General features: G+C 38.5%; 1 protein-coding gene across 9 annotated transcripts in view; it reads left to right on the top strand.

Annotated features, from left to right (window-relative positions):
* The window catches only part of prom1a (prominin 1a), a 78818-nt gene that overhangs the window by 52148 nt on the left and 11901 nt on the right, over window positions 1-14769 (top strand). For all 9 annotated transcript variants that reach the window (XM_071458386.1, XM_071458383.1, XM_071458384.1 and 6 more), the window contains 14 exons: window positions 1079-1199; window positions 1957-2020; window positions 2475-2564; window positions 4643-4872; window positions 5106-5180; window positions 5324-5387; window positions 5834-5993; window positions 6530-6682; window positions 7398-7521; window positions 7614-7717; window positions 8484-8568; window positions 11538-11684; window positions 13453-13524; window positions 14178-14270. In XM_071458386.1, coding sequence (XP_071314487.1) covers window positions 1079-1199; window positions 1957-2020; window positions 2475-2564; window positions 4643-4872; window positions 5106-5180; window positions 5324-5387; window positions 5834-5993; window positions 6530-6682; window positions 7398-7521; window positions 7614-7717; window positions 8484-8568; window positions 11538-11684; window positions 13453-13524; window positions 14178-14270 — 1582 coding nt within the window. The remainder of the gene's footprint in view (window positions 1-1078; window positions 1200-1956; window positions 2021-2474; window positions 2565-4642; window positions 4873-5105; window positions 5181-5323; window positions 5388-5833; window positions 5994-6529; window positions 6683-7397; window positions 7522-7613; window positions 7718-8483; window positions 8569-11537; window positions 11685-13452; window positions 13525-14177; window positions 14271-14769) is intronic.

Here is a 14769-nt window from a genome sequence, read left to right as displayed (position 1 = left end):
TCTAAAGTTGATCACCAAACCAATCCTAACCATGCTCACTTGCACAGATCCATGCAGCAATAAAAACATACACGCACACACTTAATACGCGTGGTGCTAGCTGTGAGGTGCCGAGCAGAAAATTCAGCTGGGATGAGAGTGAGTCATGGAAACAGCTTAATATTATGGGCCGTCTTTCCCTTGATGTTGCTCAAGCTAATTAAGCCTCGTACCGAGCTACTCAGGTCTGTTTGAAGTATGCAAGAGACTCACTTTAATGGTCTGCTTTATGCAGTTTGGTGTTTTCGCATTTAATTTGAATATGTTTACAACCCAGGGACCTTAGATTATACAGATAGGGCCTCAGAGCTTAATCTAGATACACCTGCATTTCCTGCTATGAGCTAAGTTTTCAAATTGCTGGGGAAAAATACATTTTTTCCTTAAGTTAATTTCTTATTATATAAAAAAACACCATAAAATACATTATAGCCTGTATTGCACATTTTATAATAATAGTTTTGTGTAATGCAGGTTATCAAGGAAATTAAGACCATTCTCAGTGTTGGAAATGAGGACATTTACTTAAGTGCAATTTTGAGGCAAATATTGCACTTTTTACTCGGCTGCATCTAACTTCAGTGGTAGACAATTTTGCAGTTATTGCAAATTCAGATTAATCATGCAAAATATAATCAACAAATAAATTAGGATGTACTATAATAGATAATGCAACAGTGCTTATAATCCAATATTATAACACACATTATTGTGAAATGGACCACTCTGCATGATAAGTACTTTTACCTTTGGTAATTTAAGTATATTTTGATGTTAATACTTTCGTCATTTTAAATGCAAGACTTTTAATTGTAGCAGAGAATTGGTGAATCTGAGTACAGCTTCCACCACTGATCATCATACAGGGCCACTCCGACCATTGCCAAGAAAACGCCAAAGTAAATGTGATGGTGCATACTGACCCCTACTGTTAATGACATGCTATCACCTGACTCTGTAAAACACACCCCTGGGCTACTGTTTTGACTGATACAGGAGCAGAAAGGTCACAGTGTTTGTGTTTGTCATTTATTTATAGGATTGGAGTGCTGTGTGCATATGCTGCCAACCAGAACTTGAGCTCTCAGGTGAAGAACATACGCAGACTGGTCAACAGCAACATGAGGGACTTGCACACCTTTGCTAACGATACACCAATGGTAAGACAGAGAGTTACAGCACTTTTGAGTAGAGCACAACCACTCTGCTTTTTGTGCCTTAGTTTGAACACAATATGACTAAACTCCCAAAGTCAGAGTATGTGGTGTCAAACCAAATGTGATCATAACATATTGTGTAACAGTTCTAGGAATTAAATTATGTAACAATACGGGCACTTGATTTCAAACTCCATGAAAAGGATAGCTGCCAGCTAAATTTTGACAAATGAAATAATTTCTATAAAGCATGACTGAAGGTTCAGTCATGGTTGAAATTTAAAATTCATTCAAATGACAAATATTCTTGATATCTGAGGGTGTTAGAGTTGAAGGCAAATGTATAAAGCAGTGTGTGCGCTGCTTCTGTTTCTGGTCATGCCTCCTTCATGTAATCCTTTCAAGCTCAGAACTGACAATTTTCTCACCTTTTGTGCGTGCGACAGCTACAAATTTGCTTTCTAAAACATCATCCTCATACCATGAAATTTCAGAAGCCCAGACTTTCAGTCTCACTCTTTAGGGTGTTATTTGGTGGCATTTTGAGAACAAAAATCCAACCAAATTCCCATCTTATTAAACATTATATGTAAATAAAGCCCTGCCTTATAATTTGTCATTTTCTCAATTTTATGATTACAGATAATATAACACTGAAATTGTGTGCTGCTGTTGGTCTCTATGACTAGACTGATAAACTAATTTTCTGTCTGCTACCATCTGCAAAACTGCTCTGCTCCATTGTGTTTCCTGTTTGCAGCAAATTGATTACCTAATATCCCAATACGCCACAGCCAAGAAAAAAGTCATCTATGACCTAAATCGTAAGTAGACCTTCTCTTTGTCCTTGATAGTGAATTATGTGGACAGAAACAATTCACTAGGGTCTTGCTCTTGGCTGTATATTATGCACAGTGTCTGTACTTAGTGTGTCTGCTTTCTATGACTTGTTTTCACAACAGATTTGTGACATAACTAGGTCTACATAGCTCCAGCAGTGACTGTTATAGAGGATCTCTTGAGTATTCATCCTACTTTTCTCCTGTGTTAGAAATGCAGGCAGCTCTTTCCTAAAAATTAAGACCTATAAAAGCTGTACTGCTACTATGAAACAAAAATATTATGTATCTCTATACAGACCACCATTAGGTCTCAGGTTCAGATGGTTGGATAAAGAGCAAAACCTGGGAAGGGCCACAAAGGGCAGCAGTAACATAATAAAAAAGAGTGACTTGCACCATTTTTTTTCCTGTTGATCTGATGCTGTCCTCTCTACAGATATAGGTCCATTGCTGGGTGGAAGGATACATGATCAGTTGGATAAGGAGGTTCATCCTCCCTTGGACAGAGTGCTTAATATGGCTGGAGGTACATCCACTCACTTTTCATTTCCTCTTTCAGTTATGATACAATCAGGTTACTGTAGGCTGGAAGCTACTGAATACAGGTTATGGCTACACTGCAAAGTATTGCACATCACAAGCCATTAAGTAATATGTGGCATCCTAGCTTATTTTTTTCCTCTAGGTTCAGTGAGACAATATCTGCTGTAAATTGTGGTTATATGTCATTTGTAATAATCTTTCAGTTTTTTTTCCCCTCCAATCTTCTTTTTTATGCTCTTTTGTAAAGTGAAAATCGAGAGAGCCATCAAAGGTAACAGTAACTCAGTAACTGAACAATGACCCACAATCCTTCGACCCTTGATCCTGTGAACTTTTCTACTGGTGTTGCTCCTGTGATTTGTTCCCTTGTGATCTCCCTTGAGCACTTGGACCCATCACAACCCTGAGTTACAACCGATTAATACATTAAAACTGCACTACGCAACATCTCACTATGGTGACTCCGAGGAATCCAGAAATGGTGTGAAGTGATATCACTGCCATTTCTTCATGGCAGTTTCTGCTGTCTTTTTCCTGTCTGGCATGCTTTGGTTGATTGGACTTTGACTGATTTTGTATTATGTCTTGAGGTCAAATTCTCCACCTCCAGCATGCCCGGATAAATTTCTGCTGTAACCAGAATGTTTCCATAAAAACTCTTGCCTAGTGCAGTTTTAGGTTAATGGCATCACCAGAACTTGCCAAAAAACCCCAACACAACATCAACCTGTACCTGGATATCTCCCCTTTTTACTCCAGTTGTGTTCCCCCAGTGTGAAGTGCGCATAAAAAGTTATGCTTTTATGTAACCAGTCCTGTTACTTTAGCTGAACTTTTTTTTTTTTTTTTTGACCAGAAACTACAGTGCAGTCCATTAATCAACCATTTGAATATTTAACTATCAAAGTATTATTTCATTTACTTACTTATTGATGTATTGATATGAATTACAACAAGCAGCTGTATATGAATGTTGGACTACATGGAATATACAGGCTTGTAACACAACAGAAACAAAACAACTGTTAGCAAGCATGTTGACAGTTCAGATGGCAAAATAAATACCTGACCACAGACGTGACTGTGGTTCAAGTTTGTGTTCCTACTGCTTGTGTACTATTGTTTTACCACGAGGGCTGAGCCGAGTAGTCTAACAATCTGGTGTAGATATATAGTGTTTTAATGGGTAGAAAAACTGCATGAAGGCTAAAGACGAAGATTTGCAGATTCAGAAACACACTGTATATTGCAGTAAGGGATGAGGTGAACGTGGTATTCATGCACTTTACTCCCTGCTGTGTTGCTGAGCATTAAGCTATGTGATAGTGAATTCACTGTTTCCTCTCCTACACTCTTGCATCTTTTATACTGACGTTCAAGGATGTCAGTGTTTTTGCATTCTTTATCCTGTTTAATTTTAAAAGTCTGCTGCAGGCTGCTCTGTGATTGTTAACCAACACTGGCTGTTGCCTTGTGATGCATCCACAAAGAGTCGGTAACTGAACAGCAACATTTTTAACAGGAGCTAACAGATTCACATTATTCATACAGCATCCCTGTTTGGTTATTGTTCGCCAAAAGCAACAATGTTTGGCGGCCAAAAGTCTATTTTTTAGACATTACGGAGTCACACACTTCAAATGCCAAGACCTCGATCACAAGTACCAGGGCTTGGACTGAAACTCAATGTGCTATACTCGGCTCAGGCTTGGTCCATACAATGAGTACAGCGTGTCCTGTATGAGTCTTTTTTTGTAACATTATATGGACTGTCTTTTTGTTGTCTATGTTGACATTTTAAGTAAATCTGATGAGTTAAATCACTGGGTCACCTTCATAGTTAACCGATCAATATGTAACTGTACTAGCAACTTAGGTCTGAAGGTTGTACATGCCCCAGAAACTTTGGCTTCATAGTTGAAAATAAACTCATTTTACTGCTCTGAATATCAGTCTGCATTTATGCACTTCATATTACAACAATTTAACAGAATGTCCCAGGACAAAACTAAAGGATCTTAATAAATTATTCATTCTTCTTCTTCTTCTCTTGCAACGCAGCCATGCGAGAGACCAAGGAGGCCCTGGAGAACGTCAGTACATCTCTGGAGGTCCTCCAGGAGGGAACAGGGAAACTCAACTTCAACCTGAGCCTGGTACGGACCAGTATCAACCGCACCCTCAACGACCCCGGCTGTCATGACGAGAAGTCAGACGCCACCACTGCTCAGCTGTGCCGCAACATCCGCCAGTCACTGTCCCAGCTGCAGATCAGCGCCAACTTCACACGGGTACAAACTGAATACTAAACATGCTGATATACAGATTACATGCTGTGGATACGAATGTAAATATTCAACTATAGAGTTCTGTTCAAACATCTCGAACAATATGCTGCAGGGTCAATAAATGTGATGGCTGAAAGAAAAAACAGCTAACTTTCATTCTTTTGCACATGTCCCACTTTCTCATCATTTATCATTGTTTATGTTTATCAGTGTCTCACTGTCTATTTATATTTTAGTTACCCAGAGTAAACGCTCAGCTGGTAAAGATGAACGATGTATTGAGAACGGACCTGAGCACCATCGTCCAGAAGGTGAGCCTGAACATTTACCTACAGATACTCTTACCCTGTTGGCATTTTCAGTTTGTAATGTAAGTTTGTGTTACCAATTTCTTTTAGTTTCCTAGTCTACCAAGAAAGTCCATGTTTTTACACTGGCTCTTTTCGTCTCACAGGGCTACTCCTCTTTAAACGACACGCCACATCTGGTGATTGAACAGACCAGAAGTGTTGTTGAGAGTAAGCGACATTTTACACTTCTAAAAGCTTCTTTTCTGAAAGCAAGCACAAATAATTAATAGCTCCTGCTGTTTGTGTGACTATAGTAATGGATTACACGAATCACTGGGATTTCTTTCGCTCCATGCACTCTCCATATGTCTCTTTTTTTCCTCTTCTGCTTGTGAGTTTGCACAAGATTATATGGTCTTCAAGTTTGAATCCTAACCAACTTCAAAGTTAAAACATTTTCCATCTTTCCTTTCCTCATGTATTTTGGTATCATCTAAAATCATCTAATCACAATCCAGACAAGCTATTAAACATGAGCATATTTCTGAGCTTTGAATTTGAAGTTTTACCCGGTGCAGCTGATGGATTTATATATTTTTCTGGGATCTTTACACAGACTGTTTACTGAGAGTACTGAAAAAAAAATGTGATTAATTGATTGATCCGTCTCTCAGATGTGCAGAATTTGGTGGACGGCATTGGCAAAAACATCAGCAGCTTTTCCAAGGCATTCCCAGTGCAGAGTTGCCTGTCCAACTTCACCATCTTCATTAGCCATGCCCATGCCAAGATTGAGGACCACTACCCTGAAATTGACCAATGGGACTTCTACAGGTACACTGACCTCCTAACATCCAAGCTATACTTCCCTCCAGACTCAAGTTTTAAATCCAGAAACTTCTCATACAAGATACGGTAAAAATTGTAAATACTATTATATATATATATATATATATATATATATATATATATATATATATATATAGTCTGATACTTGACTTTTAGGTTCACGATATCTGGCTTGACCAGACTCTTTTCTCAAGCTACTGTAAAATTAATGTGTACCATATTATCCTGAACTAATATTTTGCATTTATGAAATATTCATATCATTTCTACATTAATTCCGTTTAAAATAGCCCAGTGGAGAGAAACCCAAGATGATATATCAGTTGTTATAAAAGCTTTGTATTACTTTTTTATTCAAGCCCATTTAGCTCATGTGCTGTCTTATGAGTACGCAGGTTTGGCCTTCACTGTCTTGCTCAAGGACACTTTAGCTGTGGTATAAGATCATATTGTCCTATTTGTGTTCATTTAAGCCTGTCAGTGAAAGCTCTCACTGTTTAGCTTTGCCTTTCTGCTCACAGGTGGATTGCCTGCATTGCTCTTTGCTGCATGGTGGTCCTTGTCCTAGCCTTCAACTACCTAGGCCTGCTGTGTGGCACCCTGGGATACGACAAGCACGCCTCGCCTACGACACGAGGCTGCATCTCCAACACAGGAGGAACGATGCTCATGGCGTAAGTCAACAATGCACCTGACAAGCTCGGTGAATTTCAAGATCTAAAACAAAGAAAGTGTTGGCATGGCAAGAGGTTGTACTCCTATTATAGCAACATAACTGCCACTACTACTGCTACTTTACTAGACTTTTTACTTTACATGCTACAGTGCTTCTAAAAAGGTAAAGATGACCACAGCATGTGATCATAATCATATAAAATATACAAAGAATAATGCAGAGTATTAAAGAGTGAAGTTGATCTAAAGGTTCTATTGTTAAAGAAAGCCTACGCAAAGCATATGCAATATAATACCTGAACAAACTGAAACAGATCTCACTGGCACAACATGCAGAACCTGTTCCCGTGAGAACACTGTGTTTGTAAAACTTAACATTGTTTTCCCACAATAAATGAAACTATTCACACAGTATAATACTAGTTTCCCACAAGATGAAAAAGTACCAGTACCATATTTAGGATTAATACTAAAGACAAAAACCCCAGTGTATATCACTGTGTTTTTGTCCACCGAAGTAAACCGATCCTGTAATTACTCCTGTTCCTTTTAATATACAATGTCTAAGTTACCTTTTCCATTACGCTGACACTGCCTACTGTGACAGAAACCTTTGGCCACCTCCCAATCCAGCCATTCCACTACTGCTACACCTCCATCTCTTACTGTTCTGTATTCTGCTGTACCTGAGATCCTGTCTGCTCTGCTCCACAGCGGCGTCGGATTTAGCTTCATCTTCTCCTGGGTGCTGATGGGAGTGGTGACCGTCATATTCCTGGCTGGAGGGAACATTGAGAAACTTGTCTGTGAACCCTTCCACACCAAAGAGCTCTTCAAGGCAAGTCATGAGCCCCTCATTCCACTGTGTTCACTGTTAAGTTAGTATCGATAAAGAATGACCGATCACACAACGTCCTTTTGGCTCTCCAGGTTGTGGACACCCCGTATCTGGTCAACCCAGAGTGGAGGAACTTCATCCCTGGCTACATGTACAACGACTCCGACCTTGAGCTGACGGCAGAGAGCTTGTACAGGCAAAGCAAACTCATTTTTATGTATTTAGGTGGCAGTGTTTTGTCTGCCACCTTTCAGAAGCAATGCTGTGGTGGTGGTAATTATTCTCTTTACAACCTATTCCATGTCTGTCTTCTCTATATTTCATGTTTACATTTAACACAAATAATGAATGGACGTTGCAGCAAGATGAGCCATTTATTCCATTACAATCTTTAGAATTAACTGATGATGTTGATTTTCACATTTTTCTCACATTTTCTGTTTTGGTGCAGGCATCAAGCACGCAACTGAATATTTTATTTTCATTGATAGGGATGCAAATGTGAGGGAGAGTTGCTATTAACTCTGAGTAGCTAATTAGCATCATTTCTCTACAATATCTGTGCTGCTTTTCTTCAGCCTCTTTCTCAGTGATTACATCAGCTTTCATCATTTTCCTCCAGTGAGGAGCTGCACATCCTCGATAACTGGGATGGCAGACCCGCGGTCATTATGTTTCCAAATAGAGCAGTGTTGCATACATTAAAAAACAAGCAATGCTAATGCTGTGTACCTTACTGTATGAGAATCTATACGGTATTATTATGGAGCGTTCATCATTCAGATATTAGCAAATATTTCAGGCGTTTGAGGAACAGAATGCTGTTTTCTATCAGTCAACATGTCAGCGTGTCATGTACTTCCAGTCACTTTCACTTGGTGGCAGCAAATATTTTCACTATGAGTGAGACTTTTAAGTAAACATTTCCCTTTCTCTCTTGTGTCTGTCTTTGTCTTCCACAGTACTTGTAAAGAGAACAAAGGCATCTATTTGGCCATGCGTCTGGACAAAGTCTTCAACATCTCCTCTTTCCTCAACACAACAGTGGTTGGTGAACTCAAGACACACTGCCAGTAGCATTATGCCAGATATTGTAGGCACTATCTTAGTATTTACTTATACCTTTACGTAACAGTGAAACCTAACACACAAGACATAATTTTTCAAATGACTAAATCTGAAATTTAAGTTTTACTACACAAAATAAAGTTGCTCATTCATATGCCTAAAACATCTTCAGGATGCAGGATATAAAGCTATGGTGGGGTGCTATCATTTATCTGATTAAAGATACAAGTTACAAACACTTTCAACAGAGTGAAATAAACATACAGTAAACTTACAGGTATTTTTTCCAGGAACATAATCTACATGAATTCAATTTCAAAAGTACTACGTGCTCACTCCAGGTTAGAATATAAACTGTCTGCAATTCTGACATGTAGCTCTATTAGTTAACAGCGACCGAGTGCCCAGACATCTCCATCCTTGGCTACAGCATTTCATGAACATTACCTAATGATTTCTGTGCTGCCAAACCAAAGCGTATGCTGACGGCCGATAGCTTACACATGCCCCAGCCCTAACCTCAGTGCACACTGATGTAAGTCTCTATTTCTTTCTGACCCTGAGCCAGCCACTTCTGCCTGCCTAGGACATTCAGTAATTCCCTGCCAACTCGCAAGACTGCCTTGGGTCGTTTTAGCCAATTTCTGATAATGTCCACATGCTGTGCCTGTTTCTGCACTTTGGTCATTTGTCCTCATTTAATGCCTTCAAATGTTTTAAGTGTCCAGTAGTCTGACAGGAGTTCAATAAAACAAACAAAGTGTCAGGTATTTTATCATCTGTGTAAGCTTTAAATAATAAATCTTACAAAATGATGAAGCTCTCTTAAAACATTAGGTAACGTTGAAAAAAACTCTCTCTCCGAATAATGCAGTCCATTTCAGCATCATATCTTCAATAATAGTTAAACTAATGCCTCTCCGACAGTGTCAATAAAAACGGAGCATTATCTTTATAAAGGTAGAATTTATGGCTGAGCTGTTAAATTGGATTGTCTGAGATTTTAGTAGATTTTACCCAATAAAGTGGGATAGCGAGTGTTTAGACTTTAAAATCAATTATAATGAAACTTGTGCATTATTGCCAACTCCCTTTATCATCTCAATCTCATTTTACAGGCTGAAACACACAGATACCTGCAAAATATTGCTTTTAGGTAGCAGGTAGGTCGCTGTAACCTTAACATGCTGTGGGCTATAACTGGAGGCACATTTTTAGCCTATATTGATTTACATTTTGGAAAAGTACATTTTCTATCAGCGATTCGTGTTAGCGTATGTACTGGCAACTATGTATAAAGTACTAAACACTTCAGAAAACCTCAAAGTGAGACGATTCTCAGGCAGGTTCTGTGGTTATGAGGAGCGTTTGTTTTCTGATTTCAAAGCGAGTAAATCGGAGATAGTTATATCCCCCGAAAGCGCCGGGTGTACAAACACGTCTTTAGCTGCTGTGAATAGATTTGACCGAGTTCTGACTTAGTTCTTTGACACAAATCGTGGCCAGGTGTTTTAAAACAGCCTACCTTTGTCCCCATGAGCTCTGCGTCACTGCCGCCAACACATCTGATTGGTTGTCCCGAACAACCAATCAGCCTCATTTACAACCCGCCCTACATACGATTATGATATGCCCAAATAACTATCACTACAGCACTGCCTTGTTATGTGGGAAATATAATTCTGTGTCTTTTAATGTTTTTTCACAATAACACACTAACACAATTACAGTAATATACTCTTTTTTGTTGCTTTTTGTAAATTATGCTAATTTCGCTGTTGAGACCTTAAGGCATTGTTACTAACACAAAATCAACTCCAGTCTCCAGATTCACACATTTTTATAACTTATTTTGATATAAAATCATAATTTCTGACAAAAGAAGAAACTTTCATTGGGTTACCAATAAAACTTTTTGCATGGAAATATTGTGACTGGATTCAAGATACAGTTTTCGGGGCTGAAGTGTTATCTGGAGTCAATTTATTTCATACTTCTGACAATAACTTTATATTTTGGACGTTTCTTCGTTTTATGGGAAATCCAACCCATGTGAACATACGTTTTCAGTGCCATGTAGTTTGAGGAGCAAACAAGTTTATAGCACAACAATTTTGTTGGGTTTTCTTTATAGTGCCACAAAAAAGCTTATATCTTCTGTTTTGTTTTCTATTAAAGACATCCTTTGGGGAATCACATTTGCCAACCTATGTCTCTCTATGGTCAGAACCATCAAAAAAATAAAGATATGATGAATTAGTCCTGTATAGTTATTGGCACCTTGTAACTTTAATAAAAAGTTGTACCTTATACTGCTGCAGTTTTTTTTTCCATTCTGTCCGCTATGAACAGTCTCTCTCTTTTGCCATTTCAAGTTAGAAGTTGGCCACTTGTTTAATAATTAATTAGTAGAGAAATGAGTCCTGCAGTTCTGCATTTCCAGTTAAAGGAAAGCATCATGCACCCAAATGCATTAACAGGGACTCCAATGTACAGTAGAAACAATGAGAAACTGGAAAATCAAAATTAAAAAAAGCATTCTAGTGGGACATGTAGATTAACATCCAAACCACATCTTTAAAATCTGTGGTTGCCAAAGTGCCAACATTTGTTTTGCATTTTTGTAAGCCTTTCATCATGCTATGACGTTTATGAATACTTAAAATAACCCTCTGTCTTTCCTGGACACAGAGTTAAACTGTGATTAATAACCAAGCTTTTCTAACAAGCATGAGTACAAGTTGGAGGCTTAGCTGATAGTCACAGTACCAAACATTTTTGATGTTCGTTTCAGAAAATGCAAAAATGAACATATAACAAGTTCACATTTACAGTCTAGGCCCTTAGCAACAGCAGAATATGCTTTGATATGTAGATGAGAGAATCAAGTTGTGTTAAGTACCTCCAGGCCTAGTCAAAACTATTGCTGTACCTTTCTTTCTTTGCAGTTTACTAAGGATGTGGTGGGTCAGCTGGACGGCGTTAAGATCGACCTGAGAGGAATAATCCTGTTAGAGGCAGAGGGGAAGCAGAACCTCCTGGATTTCTCTGAAGCAGGGCTGTCAGAAATCAACTACGCTGACTATCTGGAAGAGGTGACACACACACACACACACACCCACATATATATACATGAACAAGCTGATGCACAGTGACACATTTGAATCAACAGAGCCTAAAGTATGAAGGGACAAACCAGACATTCAAAATGTGCATGAATGAACTAGAAAACACAAACATAATGAGACAGGAGGGGACACACAACCACACAGACAAGAGCAGGAACAAAAAGGGACAAGCATGAGAATGGGCTAAAAACACATAAAACACAAGGACAGACATATACATACATTACACTAACTAAACCTGATTCAATTCTGTGATCTGACTGAAAATCACAGAATAATGGTCAGTTCATCTTTGTGATATTTTAATGTGAATTGAATGGTTAAGTGGCTATATGGGGTCAGCCACTATTAGTGTTATTAGTGTTACCTCTTAAGTTTTAAAATATCAGTGTAAATATTAAAAACATATTGTTCTGTAATATTATTGTATTACAGTTGTACTTTAATGGTCTGTTACCAGAATTGGACTGGTCCCTTAGGCTCAGTTAAACAGCCTCCTCCTTTGCTGTCAGTTAACATACTGCAGGCAGCCGTGCTTTACCTGATATGAGCTGCGACGTGACTCAGTACACTGGGTTCTGTTGAGGACCACTGAAGCTCGATTATCCAGAAGTCGTCCTGCCAAGTCAAGGGTGTGTAGGAACAAGCCCGGACTTGGCATTCCCTGTCTTCTCCAACATTACCTGTCAGGTTCAGTTAGATTTATTTCCTGAGAGAGGGGAAAAAAGAAAAAAAAAAGAAAAAAGGAAGGCTTTAGGGACTCTTAAGGACATTCAAATGTACCACCTGTCCTGATACACAACTCACTCGCTCCTTGGTCTCCAAAGTCAGAGTTAAAGATTTTTCTGGTCACTGCACTTCTTTGGAAGAAAGTATAGTCATGTAACAGATTTGAATAAATCCTGGCAATGACACAAGCCACAGAAAGCTGCAATATAGTTACACAGTTCAGTGAATGAATGAGTATGGTACTGAGAATTATGTTGCACATAATATCTAAAAAGAAATGTGCCCAGCTGATATGTGGTATTTTGAAATACTTTGTGAATATGATGACGCCCAAAGACTTGACTGTTCACGTATGAAACATTTAAATTAGCCAGTTAACTGGAGGAGAGAAAAGGCCGTCTATCAGGATAAACTGCACTGTAGCACTGTAGCAGTTCATTTCTGATTTGAATGTGTTTATTTCAAAGAATGTAAAATTACTTGTAATTTTTTTTGCTCCATTATTTTTGTATATGTATCATAGAAAGATGCATATTTTGTAAAACAGGGGAGTTTTTTAATCCAGATGTTTGGTGTGACACAGAATTAATAATATAACTAACCAAACTAACCAACTATACAGGATCTGTTCTGTAAGCATGTATTACTTTGTTCTTTAAAAAGTAAATGTTTACTCTGCATTTGAATTGGAGAACTTTTCCTTTTGAAGACAATGCTGGAGGAACATGAATTAATGTTGCTTTAATAAATATATAATTCTGCTGTTCAGTCTTCTTCAAATTAAGCATCTTTATTATTTTATTTATTCGCTGGCCCAAGGTTCTATTGCTTTTACTAACAAGAAGCAACTAAATGAACAAAAGAAAAACGCAGCAACTTTTGATGCAGTAAATAACAATAACACTTCAAATTACTTCCAAATGTTATGTAACTGGTTGCCGCCTAACATGTCGACTCAGACCAGAATGTTTACATTATTTTTTCTCTTTTATATTATTACCTTTAGGTGAATAAAGGAGTGACTGTGGTGGACCTGCTCTCATTTGCCAGAGAGCTGGAGGCCCAGACAGACCTCATGGTAAGAGGACCTTGGTGCCACCCTGGCTGATATACAAACAACCACTCCGAACAGGCACTTAATTTGATTTGTGTATTTATTTACAATGCTGTGGGAGAGCTTGAAGGTGGGTTAGGTGTTCTTGCTCCTCAAGCTCTCTCAGCAGCCCTGCCCAAACACAAACAGTCTCTCATAGCGGTCTGACTGCTCTGCCATGCTTTCGGGGGATTCAAGCAGCACAACACATTTATTCACCTCTAGATGGTGAAAGATGGACTTTGGAGTAACTGAAATTTAGAGTCTTTTAAAACAGGGTTTAATTTAATGTTCACACCAGTTGTCTGTTGTTGTATTCAAGCAATGTTATGGCATCATAGGGTGCTACATGCGGCATTACCCGTGATTCATAATTTGAACCAAATATTCTATGAACTAGTGCCTTAAGTTTGATACCTGTCTTATTGCCACTGACTATTGGATGAGAGAAATAAAAATGTATAACTCTTGTGTGATTGGAACATTTTGAACATCAGAGAAATAAAAAAAAAAGACTTTGAAATAAGGAAAACACCATAATAACAGCAATTAATTTTTAGTATAATATATGTGCCAAGATTTCTTCCAGTGCTTTCATAAATGATATTTCACCAGGGTTGTGTGTTTGTTCGTTTCAGCCCAGAGGCCCTCTGCAGAGCGCTCTGAAAGGCCACATTGGCACTCTGCGACAGATCCACAGTCAACAGATCACCCCCATGGAGCAGGCTATGGTAATGCCCCACTGTGTTGTTTCAGTTTATAGTTCAGATATACATACCTGACAGGACTTATGGTTTATACTTAAATCATTCTTGTCTAGTCATCGCCTTAAAGGAAGCATCCTCCCTAAACCATTTTACCTATGCACAAATAATGCCTGATGCATTGTGCGTGTATTTGGTTAACTCTGTTGTCATGATTGAGCTTCTTCCCATGCACAACTGTCCAAAGATGAACTGACATGGCAATTATTATAGTGATATTCACAGTACAAACCCAGCACAGAAGAGGTGTAAACCAGTCTTCTCACCCACACTGGCTTCAAAAGACCAGAATTCAATGCAGCCACAGGGCATGTTGTGCTTTGACTATTCCAGCTCCCTTTTTGCTTTTGCAGTGCAAATACATGCAGTGAATATTGGACTTATATTCAACAACAACAACAACTTAAATAACATGATAATATGTCAGTGTTGTGTTTATACTTTGTTGCAACCTGGTTTAAAGTTA

This window comes from Trachinotus anak, unplaced genomic scaffold (genome assembly GCF_046630095.1).
Source record: "Trachinotus anak isolate AG129_WGS33_773 ecotype Australia unplaced genomic scaffold, CSIRO_AGI_Tana_v1 ptg000021l, whole genome shotgun sequence".
Classification (NCBI taxonomy): Eukaryota; Metazoa; Chordata; class Actinopteri; order Carangiformes; family Carangidae; genus Trachinotus; species Trachinotus anak.
The sequence above is the reverse complement of the archived record's forward strand: the minus strand, read 5'-3'. Positions and strand labels throughout refer to the sequence as shown.